Source organism: Pantherophis guttatus, chromosome 1 (genome assembly GCF_059756535.1).
Source record: "Pantherophis guttatus breed Tessera chromosome 1, ASM5975653v1, whole genome shotgun sequence".
Classification (NCBI taxonomy): domain Eukaryota; kingdom Metazoa; phylum Chordata; class Lepidosauria; order Squamata; family Colubridae; genus Pantherophis; species Pantherophis guttatus.
The window spans coordinates 8,419,275-8,432,023 of record NC_142063.1 but is presented as its reverse complement, the minus strand read 5'-3'; the positions used below and the strand labels follow the sequence as shown (position 1 = coordinate 8,432,023).

The window sequence follows — 12,749 nt, the reverse complement described above, 5'->3', positions numbered from 1 at the left end:
GCCCCCAGGCCTGGAGGTAGCTGATGAGGAAGAGGAGGAACAGCTGGGTCCAGTGCCTGGCGCGCGGATAGGCAGAGGAGAGGAGAGCAGTGGAAATCTATGGGCTGGTCCTTGGGATGGAAGAGCCACCGCTGCTAGGAAAGCCCCATCCTAGCTCGGGGGATAAAACGCAGGAGGGGGGAGATGAATAGATGTGGCAGACAACTATACATCTCCCAAACTGACGGACTTGTTAGCTTGCGGTGAGAGAGAAACTTTTTGCTGGTGCTCCTAATAAAGGAATCTTTGAGTTCACTTCAGAGGATTTGTCATGTATGGGGAGTTGGGTCAGAACAGCTGCTTGTGTGGGCCAGTTCCCAACAGGCTGCGGCCTGGTACCGGGCCAAGGACTCGGGTGGGGGTGGGGGGGTTATTGGGGACCACCCTCAGTTAGAAGAAGCAAGACTGCCAGCAGAATGACTCCCTCCCTTATTTGCTCACTGCCCCTGCTGGAGATTTGACCTTTCTGTCACACGACCTTTGTCTCCGAAGGTATTCGATGCAATCATGAACTTCAAGAAGGAAGAAACGGGCAAACTGATCGAGAAGTTGGACATTAAGCTGGACAGCGAGGACAAAGGAAAGGAAGGCAAGCCTCTGCTGAAGGTGAGGCAAAATAGGCGCCTTGTGACGACGTATGATTTTGGGGGGAGAGGTGGGAAAGGGACGGGTGGGAAAGGAAGCAATTTTTTTTAAGAGTCTGAAACAAATCCGCCAGTTCTGTTCAGAATGGGCCACGTTTTAAAGGAAAACGCGCAGGGGCCCCAGGGTGTGATTTAATGAGATTTAGAATTATTTTTTTTTAAGAATAGAATAAAGCTGTAAGGGATCTTGAAGGTCTTCTAGTCCACCCCCCTTCCCTCCTCTCCAAGCAGGAGAACCTGAACAGGACAAGGTTGGGGAGTGGGGTTGCCACCTTTTGTTCCCTTTCCCCTTCTAGGAAGAATTCTTCCTTCACGTTCCCTGCAGCTCACCCCCTGACCGAAAAAAAGAGACATGGCTTAACAAACTGCTTCAGCAAAAAAAGAACCTAATACAATCCTTGGTGGTATAAACAGAGGCATAGAATCAAAATCACATGAAGTCTTACTACCGCTTTATAAAGCCTTAGTAAGGCCGCATCTGGAATAATTGCATCCAGTTTTCGTCAACACATCACAAGAAAGATGTTGAGGCTTTGGGAAAAAGTGCGAAGAAAAGCAACTAAGATGATGGAGAGAAAAACATTAAACACGATTGGAGGATTTGGGTTAGGCTAGTCTAGGAAAAAAAAGGACTTGGGGGTGGGCATGATAGCAGTCTTCCCCAAAGAAGAAAGAGAGGGTCAATTTATTCTCCAAAGCACCTGAAGGCAGGATAAGAAACAATGGATGGAAACTAAACAAGGAGAGAAGCAACCTAGAACTAAGGAGAAACTGCCTAACAGTGAGGACAATGAACCAGTGGAACAGCTTGCCACCAGAAGTTGTGGATGCTTCATCACTGGAGGTTTTTAAGAAGAGACTGGACAGTCACCTGTCTGAAATGGTAGAGCGTCTCTTGTTTGAGCAGGGGGTTGGACTAGAAGACCTCCAAGGTCCCTTCCAGGTCCCTTCTATTCTGATTGAAACTGACTGGGCACCACACCCTCGTTGTGCTGCCTTTGTTAGAGAAGACTCTTGAGAGCACCTTGGACTGCAAGGAGATCCGATCAGTCGATCCTAAAGGAAATCAACCCTGACTGTCCTTTGGAAGGACAGATCCTGAAGCTGAAGCTCAAATACTTCGGCCGCCTAATGAGAAGAGAAATCTCCTTGGAGAAGCCCCTGATGTTGGGAAAAGAGGGAAGGCCAAAGGAGAAAGGGACAACAGAAGATGAAATGGATAGATAGTGTCATTCATGCATATTGAACATGAAATTGGAGCACGGGGGGGGCTTGGTGTGCTGTGGTCCATGGGGTCATTAGTAGTCAGACACAACTAATAGTAGGACTACACCTAAGAGTACTGCATCCAGTTTTGGTCACCACACTATAAAAAAGATGTTGAGACTAGAAAGAGTGCAGAGAAGAACAATCAGGATGATGAGGGGACTGGAGGCTAAAACATACGAATTACGGTTGCAGGAACTGGGTATGTCTAGTGTGATGAAAAGAAGGACCAGGGGAGACACAATAGGAGTCTTCCAATATTTGGGGGGCTGCCACAGAGAGGAGGGAGTCAAGCTATTCTCCAAAGCACCCGAAAATCAGACAAGGAACAATGGATGGAAACTGAACAAGGAGAGAGATTCAACCTAGAAATAAGGAGAAATTCCCTGACAGTGAGAACAACAGAAGTTGCCTTCGGAAGTTGTAGCAGCTTCATCCGTGGAAATTTTCAAGAAGAGATTGGACTGCCATCTGTCGGAAATGATGCAGGGTCTTCTGCTTTGGGGGGGGGGGGGGGTTGGACTAGATGACCTCCAAAGTCCCTTCCAGCTCTATTCTGATTGTTTGAGGATCCCTTGGAGGGTGGGAGGGGCTTGAACCTTCCTGATGTAGGCAGCTGATGGGCCTGGGACCTTTTTTCCCCCCACAACTTTTGGCTCTTTGGTTTCCCCTGGTAGGCTGTGATGCGACGCTGGCTCCCTGCAGGAGAAGCTTTGCTGCAAATGATCACCATCCATCTGCCTTCTCCGGTCACCGCTCAGAAATACCGTTGCGAGCTGCTGTATGAAGGTCCCCCCGATGATGAGGCTGCCATGGGTAGGTGGTCCTTCTCTCCGTCCTCTCTCCCCCCCCCCTCCAAAGAGAAGTTCTTGTTCTGACCTAGGCTTCCTCAGAAAGTAAAAAGCACACAGTTAGTCCCCAAAACCCTCTTTTTATTTCAACGGCTGTGAATTCTGTTCATTCACTGATGAGTCACAAATAGTAGAGTCCAACAGAAGTCTGCCACAGTCCTTCAGGATAAGGCTGATAAGCACCCAGCTTCATCTCCCTTGACATGCTGCCAAAGACCTAATTGGCAATTAGCTTTGCAAGGCCACACAGAGCACAGAGTCAAAAACGGAGCTGCAGAATTTTAAACAAACAACAGTTGCTTCCTGCAAAGGCTCATGTCCCTTTGCTCTTCCTTTATGTCTTATGGGAGGGGCCAATCATCTCCAAGCCTTACTCCTGAGTCGCCCTTTTTGTCTTAACTGTTCTTGCCTTATGGCAGCTCTGTGCATGTGCGCACTGGGAACAGGCTTCCCGTGTTCCTCTGCCTTGCTGATGTCATACTCTGGAGACTCCAGAGTCAGCACATAACTCCCAGATGGCTCTGGCCCCATCTCTGCCTCCGACGCAGAGCCCATCGTCTGAATCTTCCCCAGACTCCAGGACTGGCCCATGTTCCTCGCCAACCTCCTCACTGTCCGACTCTGCTGCCAGCTCCGTAGGCCACCAACGAACCACAACGGTTCTTCACAGGAGCATCAAGCACGTCTTCTCCCTCCCCCCTTCTTTTAGGCATTAAGAATTGTGACCCCAAAGGACCCCTGATGATGTACATCTCCAAGATGGTACCCACCTCTGACAAGGGCCGTTTCTACGCCTTCGGCCGAGTGTTTTCGGGAGTTGTGTCCACTGGCCTCAAATGCAGAATCATGGGACCAAACTACACGCCAGGAAAGAAAGAAGATCTCTACCTGAAGCCCATCCAGAGGTCAGTCTAGGAGTGGGGAAGGGGTCGGGTGCCGGCTGTATTGGGGAGGGGGAATGGCCTTTATTCCCTCTTTTCCTTCTCTGTGAAATCGGCATACTCTTGGGGGAGTTAGGAGTTTGGCCTAGTGTGGGATGGAAGCTAGGAGACAGTGAGTTCTAGTCCCACCTTAATAGGCATGAAAGCCGACTGGGTGACTCCGGCCAGTCAGCAGGTGACAGTGAGTTCCAGTCCTTCCTTAGGTATCAAAATCGGCTGGTTGACTTTGGGCCAATCACCAGGAGATGTTGAGTTCTAGTCCTGCCTTAGCTGAGAAAACTGGCTGGATGACTGGGCCAATCACCAGGAGACGAGGAGTTCTAGTCCTGCCTTAGGCATGAAAGCTGGCTGGGTAACTGGGCCAATCACCAGGAGACAAGGAGTTCTAGTTGGCTGGGTAACTGGGCCAATCACCAGGAGACAAGGAGTTCTAGTTGGCTGGGTAACTGGGCCAATCACCAGAAGACGGTGAGTTCTAGTCCTGCCTTAGCCAAGAGACCTGGCTGGGTGACTAGATCAATCACCAGGAGACGCTGAGTTCTAGTTGCTCCCTAGCTGGGAGCCAGTCATTTTTGGCTTGTCCCACCTCGCAGGGTTGTGGGGAAAAGAGAAGGAAACCCAATTTTACATGGTAAATAGGGGATTGGTCAGTATTTAAAAATTGGAGGAAATTTCAGAAACCCCCCAACTTCTGGCCTCTTCTGCCAGAAACCGCTGGTCCTTAGCTTTCTCCAGCACCCGGGCTGTGTCTCACCCTGTCTCTCCTGCTCTTCTCTCCCTCCAGAACCATCCTCATGATGGGCCGCTACGTGGAGCCCATTGAAGACGTGCCTTGCGGTAACATCGTAGGCCTGGTTGGTGTCGACCAGTTCCTGGTCAAGACAGGCACCATCACCACCTTCGAACACGCCCACAACATGCGCGTCATGAAGTTCAGCGTCAGCCCCGTCGTGCGTGTGGCCGTGGAGGCCAAGAACCCGGCCGACCTGCCCAAACTGGTCGAGGGCTTGAAGAGATTGGCCAAGTCTGACCCCATGGTGCAGGTGAGGTGGGGGTGGATCCACCTGGAGATGGTTTGCAGCATCTTAGCATGGGCATCTTTTTTTTTTTTTTGTAAATATTTTTTTTTATTTTTTTCCAAACATAAACATAAAATATAACTTTCAAGAACAGAGTTTCGATCCGGTCATAGATGGTTAACATGCTTGCATTCTTTTAACACGCTCTAATCCACTTTTCCATTACATCTTTTAAAAGTTTAAAACAGAAAAAAAACAAAAAAACAAATTTAAACATACAATTCTAACATTTTCATCTAAACAAATCTAATATATCAATACAGTTTTAGCTTCAAATTAAATTTTAACTCATTATCTTTGTATCTATATCTCATCAATATCCAATTGTTAACAATATTCTAGTCTCTTATTGTAATTATATACCTTACAATTTTATCACCAGAATTATCAAGTTCAATTTCAATACAACTCCATTTTGTTAAAATTTATAAAACACAATTTTATCAACATCTTAATTATTTGACCCTTTTTATCAAATCACAGTATTTTAAACTTTCCAATTTAATATCCCACTTATTACACAGTTTTATCACAAGAAATATTACTTATTCTTCATGGGCATCTTTGAACCAAGCAAGTTTGCTCGATTAGTCCTCAACTTAACAATCATAGAATAGAATAAGAAGAGAAGAGAAGAATAGATAATAAGGATAGAATAGAATAGAGAGAATAGGAATAGAATAGAAATAGAACAGAATAACTTTATTGTCAGTTTGAATGTACACTAATCAACATACATTAAAACAAAATTCCACCTCCAATATACACTACATAAACATGATGAAATAAATAAATATACAAAATTATGCATATACCCACATATATGAGACACAGAAACAACACAATCTAGTTCGGATGTATACATGTACATGGCGAGAGAAGCAAATCTTGCAAGGTTACCAGACGGATGGCATAGGGAAGCTGTTACAGAATCTGGTAGTCCTGCTAGAAATACTTCGAAGCCTCCTCCCGGAGGGGAGCAAGAGAAACAGACTCTGAAGTGGGTGTGTGGGGTCTCTAACAATGCTTTGAGCTTGAAGCACATCGCGCTTATAACAGTGGTGGGATTCAGCCAGTTCGCACCACTTCGGGAGAACCGGTTGTTAACTTTCTGAGCAGTTTGGTAAACTGGTTGTTGGAGGAAATCATTAGGGCAGAGAACCGGTTGTTAAATTACTTGAATCCCACCACTGGCTTATAAACAGCATCCTGAATAATGGGAAGTGAGCTTTCTATGTTCATCGCTTCTCGGCCTTTTGGCTAAGATCAAGTGTAGTATCCTATGTTCTTCTCCACTGTCCTCACCACTCTCTGTATGGACCTTCTATCTGAGGCACTGCTGCCACAAAACCAAACAGGGATGCAGTTTGTTAAAACACACTCCATCAAATGACACCAGGTACATATTATGTATTTATGTATAAACACTGCATATCCGATGTTAAATAGAAAGGTTACTATATTTTTATGTATATAAAGTCAATAAACTAATTATAATAATAAAAAAAAGGAGAAAGATGTGCTCTCCTCATCTGATGCAGGAAAAGCATATGCTGGTTTGGACACTTAAGGATGATGTGTGGAGAGATTGTTAGTGCAGTCAGATTGTTAGATATTTGCACACCAAGATACTTAATACTGTTGGCCACCTCTACAGCTGCATCCTTGATACTGAGTGGAGTATGATCATGCCGGCTCTTTCTAAAATCTACAATACAAAAAGGAACTTAAGATCAGCAGCCTGGTTCCCTCTTCCTGGCCTAGTCTGGTGACTGGGAAGTGGGGTACTTGCGTTAGGAAAGGGTATTGATGCATCTCAATTTTCTACCTCCTTTTTCTGATCGTTAGTGTATCATTGAGGAATCTGGAGAGCACATCATAGCTGGAGCCGGAGAACTGCATTTGGAGATCTGCCTGAAGGATCTGGAAGAGGATCACGCCTGCATTCCCATCAAGGTAGCTATTTTGCATCTGGGGTCTCTATTTATGAAATCGATACCAATAGAGGATGGGAATATTTATAGCTCAGGGTTGAACTGTGGGGTCTTTTAATGCTCTCTGAACTTGGTGGTTTTCTTGCAAACGTTTCCTGACCCAACTAGGTAACATCATCTGCTAGAAGGCAGTGGGGTTCGTTATGTTATTTATATTCAAATGGTTTGCCCTGTTAAGTGGGAGTATTCTTCGGGGGGGGGGAAGTGGAGTTCCTTGATTAGACTGTTGTTTACTGTTTGTTTCGTAGTTCCTTGATTGGTGTATTGTTTGCATTTTGATCATTGGTCTAATCTTAATCTTGGTGTTAATCTCTGCTCATCTGGATTGGATTGCTGGTGAAGAAGTGGTTTCTTGTTTCCTTTCTATTGTCTCTGTTGAATGATATGTAGATCTTGTTTATTATCTCGTATGCCTTTGGGTTTATACACCTGCCCATCTTCTGAACGTGACTCTTGAGTGTTTTATTAATATTAGCAAAGAATTTTTTAAAAACCCAAGAAATCTCTCAGTGGCTCATCTTATATCCAGGTCTTTAGCACTTGATCCAAGGCCAGAAGGGTTGAAAGCAACCTGATCTTAGGGTTGTGGTGTTCCAGAGGGCAGGTGCTGGAACCAAAGACACATTTCCTAGGTCCCATAAGATGACACTCTTTTAATTGATGGGACCCAGAGTGTCTCTCTCCTATTGTCAGGGTTCCGAGTAATTCATCCGAAGAAATCAGAACTCCCAAGGCAGGAACGGTCCTCGTATTTATTGGATGCATCATATCGGCACAGCTAGGGAAAACACAACTCTAAAAAAGTTTCCTGCGGTTTTCTGTATAATTAAAAGAATAAAAGTTTCCCTCCCTGGGTGTCACAGATCACGTTGTCCAATTAAAGCAGCTGGCGGGCTCCTTGGTCACGCCTTCTCCTCTATCAGCTGCCACCTCTTGGGATGACCTTGGTTCCCACGGGAGAGCACTTCTCCCCTTCCAAACTATGTGGCAACTATGAAGCAACAAAGATGGCTTCAGCCAGGCTCAGTTTTTATTTTATTATTTTTTATTTTTTTTTAATTAAATTTGTATACCGCCTTACTCCCGAAGGACTCAGGGCGGTGAATAGCCAGATAAAATACATATAATACAAATGTTAAAAAACCGTTAAAATACAATTAAATAATTGGCTCAGAGAACGAAATTTAAAAACCCCAAATACATAAGACAAAATTTAAAATTTAGAAATTTTAAAAAATTTTAAAAGTTTAAAAGAGAGGTTAGGCCAGGTCGGCCTGCTGGAAAAGAAATGTTTTAATGGCACGGCGGAAAGCGCGCAGGTCCGGGATCCTCCGTATCTCCGGGGGGAGCTCGTTCCAGATGGCGGGTGCCCCCACAGAGAAGGCTCTCCCCCTGGGGGCCGCCAGTCGACTGTTTGGCCGACGGCACCCTGAGGAGCCCCTCTCTATGGGAGCGTACTGGTCGGTGAGAGGCCACTGGTGGCAGAAGGCGGTCTCGTAGATACCCCGGTCCTAAGACATGGAGCGCTCTAAAGGTGGTAACCAAAACCTTGAAGCGCACCCGGGAGCCAGTGCAGCTCGCGCAGGATGGAGGGTCACATGGGAGCGCCTCGTCGCTCCCATAACCACAGTTCAGAGTTGACACCTGTTGGACATCAAGAGACAGATAGAAACAGCTGAGGAAAGAGCCCCGAGTTGTTTGCTGGGTGTTGCAAACGAGATAACTCCGTTCAAAATGTCTGTTCTCTCATGGCTTTGATTGTTCTTGGCAGAAATCCGATCCAGTCGTGTCTTACCGGGAGACTGTTAGCGAGGAGTCGGGAACGTTGTGCCTTTCCAAATCGCCCAACAAACACAACCGCCTGTACATGAAAGCCCGCCCCTTCCCGGATGGCCTGGCTGAAGACATCGACAAGGGGGATGTCTCGGCCCGCCAGGAGCTGAAGCTGCGGGCCAGATACCTGGCTGAGAAATATGAGTGGGACGTGGCTGAAGCCCGTAAGATCTGGTGCTTCGGCCCAGACGGCACTGGTCCCAACATCCTGACTGATATCACCAAGGGGGTGCAGTACCTCAACGAGATCAAGGACAGCGTGGTGGCCGGCTTCCAGTGGGCCACAAAGGAGGTGAGTCTGGCCCTCGTGGCTGAGCCATAAAATGAGTGTCAGGCCTGCCTCAGCTTGAACTTCTAAGTAAGAACCGAGGTGGCGCAATGGTTAGAGTGCTGCACTGCAGCTAATTCAGCTGACTGCTACTTCAGCAGATCAGCAGATCAAATCTGACCGGCTCAAGGTTGACTCAGCCTTCCATCCTTCCGAGGTGGGTAAAATGAGGACCCAGATTGTTGGGGGCAGTATGCTATTTAGTATACTGTCGATTTTTTTATTATTATTAAAAATTTTTAGAAAGTTTTACAAATATTTCCCCATCCCACCTCCCTGCTCCCTCCCCAACCCTCCCCCCCCCTACTTCCCAGAGCAAAATACAGGGTATTGCATTTAACAATCCTATACAAACATATGCTAACTAACTATAGAATCCTATCTCCCTCTTGTACTTTAACTTCCCTTTTACATGACTACATTTAATTACTTTTCGAAGATCTCTTTATTCGTTCATAAGCTATTTGAAACTTTTTAGTCCGATATTTGTTTTGAATATAGTCAATCCATCTTCTCCATTCCAAAATATATCTTTCATTTGAGTGGTCCTTCAAATATGCTGAAATTTTAGCCATCTCTGCTAAATTTGCTACTTTTAGAGTCGACTGTTGATTGTTGTAAGCTGCCCAGAGTCCTAGGAGAGTGGGCGGCATAGAAATATGATTAATAAAAAAAATAAGAACGATCCTTAACTCCATTCATTGAGAAAGGTATAGTTTACTACAAGTCAAGTGCATTACTGTATGTCACTTGACTTCTAGTAAACTGTACCTTTAGACATTCATTATTATATGGCACATTCACGTCACATTTTGATGAAAACACAGATTAAAAATACAAAATATGAAATCTGTTAAGGATATTGTTGTTGTGTTACCAACCAGCAGAGTAAATGCACAAGGAAACGTTGCTGAGAGCAATGAATAAGAGATATGCAAACTGGTTTATCAAAAGCTTACTTTTATAGTAGAAAAAACAGTCTCATAGTCTTTAAACAAATTCCAAGTCTTTGCCAGTAAATCAGTCCAGTAGTTACAGATATCTTCTCACCAAACAGACAGTAGTTGGTTAGAATAACAAACTCACTCTGGTTCACAAACCACGATGGTTGCAGATCCATCAAACGATGATAGCAGATAGCAACTCCTCTCAATGGCAGCATATCATAGCAGCAACTGAACACGTTACAATACCTTGCTTAAATACTCTCACAACCAGTCATTACCTAATTACAGCATGACTCAGCATTAAAGTCACATAATACATTTACAGATTAAAGTTACAGTACACATATATTGCCTGGACAACTTGTTAGGCTCAAACCATATCCTAACAAAATCTCAAATATTTTAAATGTCTAGATTACAGATAGAATTTTTGCTTCTTTTGTCCTCTGCCAAGAAATGAGCAAAGTCTATTATAGGCTCTTTTTTTGGCACTCTTGATACGATATGTTGGATAGTTTGCTTTTCAACCCCACAGTCACAATTAGATGATGGTATTTTGCCCTACTTAAGTTTATAGCATCTACCCAACCTTTCCTGCAGTTTACCCAAGAAATTGTAACAGAGCATGGCAGAATCCAAGAGCCTGGGTAGCTCAGCAGACTAATGCATTGTAATTTAACTCCAGCTGTCTGCAATTACTGTAAGTTCGAATCTTGCCAGGCTCAAGGTTGACTCAGCCTTCCATCCTTTCTAAGGTGGGTAAATTGAGGACCCAGTTTGTGGGGGCAATAAGCTGACTTTGTATAAATATACAAAAGTATGAAGGCTATTGCTTATCGCATTGTAAGCCGCCCTGAGACTCCAGAGAAGGGCGGCATATAAATCAAATTTAAACAAACAAAAAAAATTCAGCATATGTGTCAGCGTTCCAAGTAATGCACCCATAGAAAACAGAACTCTGAGGCAGGGAATTCCTCAAGGAACAATTTATTGGATACGTCATATTGGCACAACTGGTGAAAGCCGACTCTGAAAGTTCCCCCCGCGGTTTTCACCTAATCAAAAGATAAAAGTTTTCCCCTTTTCCCCAAGTCACTGGTCACGCTGTCCAGTCAAGGTGCTGGCTGGTTGCTTGGTTACTTCACTTCTCCCCTGGCCAGGCACCTGTGAGAATGTCCTTGATTCCCATCGGAAAACTTTATTGTTTTGGCTGCAAAACCCCATCTTGCTATTTCCCCCTCTCCCTCTGTTGTGTGGCACTCCTGAAGCCTCCAAGATGGCCTCAGCCACGTTCACTTCAGGGTTGACGATATGAAAACAACAACAACAACAACAACAACAATAATAATTTTGGATGAAACATGTCACAGTGATTCCCATTGTCATCGGGGCACTTGGTACCATGCCCAAGAATTTCACAAAACACTTAAAGAAATTGCAGCTTCCTGCAATAACACCAGCGGAAACTGCAAAAAACTGCGCTACTCGGAACATCATATATTTTAAGAAGGTACTTGGTTGATACCTAGGACGCTGACAGCAACCCTGGCGAGCAAGAGCCTTGGTGGCGCAGCAGACTAAAGTGCTGTTAATTAGCACCAGCTGCCTGCAATTACTGCAAGTTCAAATCTCACCAGGCTCAAGGTTGACTCAGCCTTCCATCCTTCCGAGGTAGGTAAAATGAGGACCCGGATTGTGGGGGCAATAAGCTGACTTTGTATAAAAAAAGAACACCGCTTGGGGGGGGGGCCAAAAAGCCCTACTAAGCAGGTATATACAAAAGTATGAAGGCTATTGCTTAATGCATTGTAAGCCGCCCTGAGTCTCCGGAGAAGGGCGGCATATAAATCGAACCAATAAATAAATAAACAAACAAACCCGTATCAACCATTAGTGCCAGTCAATGGTATTTTAAAATGTTCACTTGACTGAGTTTCATGTTTAATGAATAAAATAATAACAATAATAAAAAGACAAAGATCAGGAAATAGAAGTAGAACAACTGTCCCAAGAGAAAGCAAAGGTAGGACTGCAATCCCAAAACACCTGGACCATCACTTGGACAAATTCCCCATCAGTCAATTGCAAAAGGCAGCTTGACTTGGAACACTTGACACCCTGAGATATGAGATCTTTAAATATTATCAAACATCCACATCTGCCTTTCCTAGGTCCTTGGGAAGGCCTTGGCTAGGTAGACAAAAATGCCAAATCCACTCTGAACATCTGACTGACAATGCAGCCCACCATAATAATAAAAAGTAAGCAGAATTCTAGGCACTTTAGAATTCAAACAGGCAGGTACATGCCACATAACACCCCAGACTTTAACAATTGTCTATAACAAAGACAAAAAATCTGGATAGTCGATGTGGCAGTATCTGGATATAGCGGAAGAGAAGAGAAACTCCAAACTAACCGGCCAAACCAGGTTTTAATGCCCCTCCAAAAGGATATAGGAGCAGTTTTTACCTCCGGTGGCAGAATGTTCCACAGGCCAGGTGCAACAAAAGTATGAAGGCTATTGCTTAACGCGCTGTAAGCCGCCCTGAGTCTCCGGAGAAGGGCGGCATATAAATCAAATTAAAAAAAAAAAAACTGCAGAAAAGCTCTTCTTGGCCCTGCCAGTTGGAATGTCTTAATAGAAGGGAGTAAGTGGGGTGGGCTAATGCCTTGTGGGGTGAGACAATCCCCAGATACCCTGGACCCATGCCATAATTTTTAGGCACGCTTAGGAAAAAAAGGAAAGGGAGGCCCTGTTTTCATGGGCTCATGGAAGACTTATGATAAATCTATCCAGCTTTTGAGATTCTGTTCCTAAAATCCC

At 44.7% G+C, this 12,749-nt stretch overlaps 1 protein-coding gene and 1 pseudogene across 1 annotated transcript in view; both read left to right on the top strand.

Annotated features, from left to right (window-relative positions):
• EEF2 (eukaryotic translation elongation factor 2) overlaps positions 1–12,749 on the top strand; it is a 32,493-nt gene that overhangs the window by 17,243 nt on the left and 2,501 nt on the right. Inside the window, exons 7-12 of the mRNA XM_034406357.3 lie at positions 532–645; positions 2,627–2,765; positions 3,510–3,705; positions 4,526–4,784; positions 6,669–6,776; positions 8,586–8,939. Coding sequence (XP_034262248.2) covers positions 532–645; positions 2,627–2,765; positions 3,510–3,705; positions 4,526–4,784; positions 6,669–6,776; positions 8,586–8,939 — 1,170 coding nt within the window. The remainder of the gene's footprint in view (positions 1–531; positions 646–2,626; positions 2,766–3,509; positions 3,706–4,525; positions 4,785–6,668; positions 6,777–8,585; positions 8,940–12,749) is intronic.
• Positions 6,061–6,146, top strand: LOC148116317 (U2 spliceosomal RNA; annotated as a pseudogene).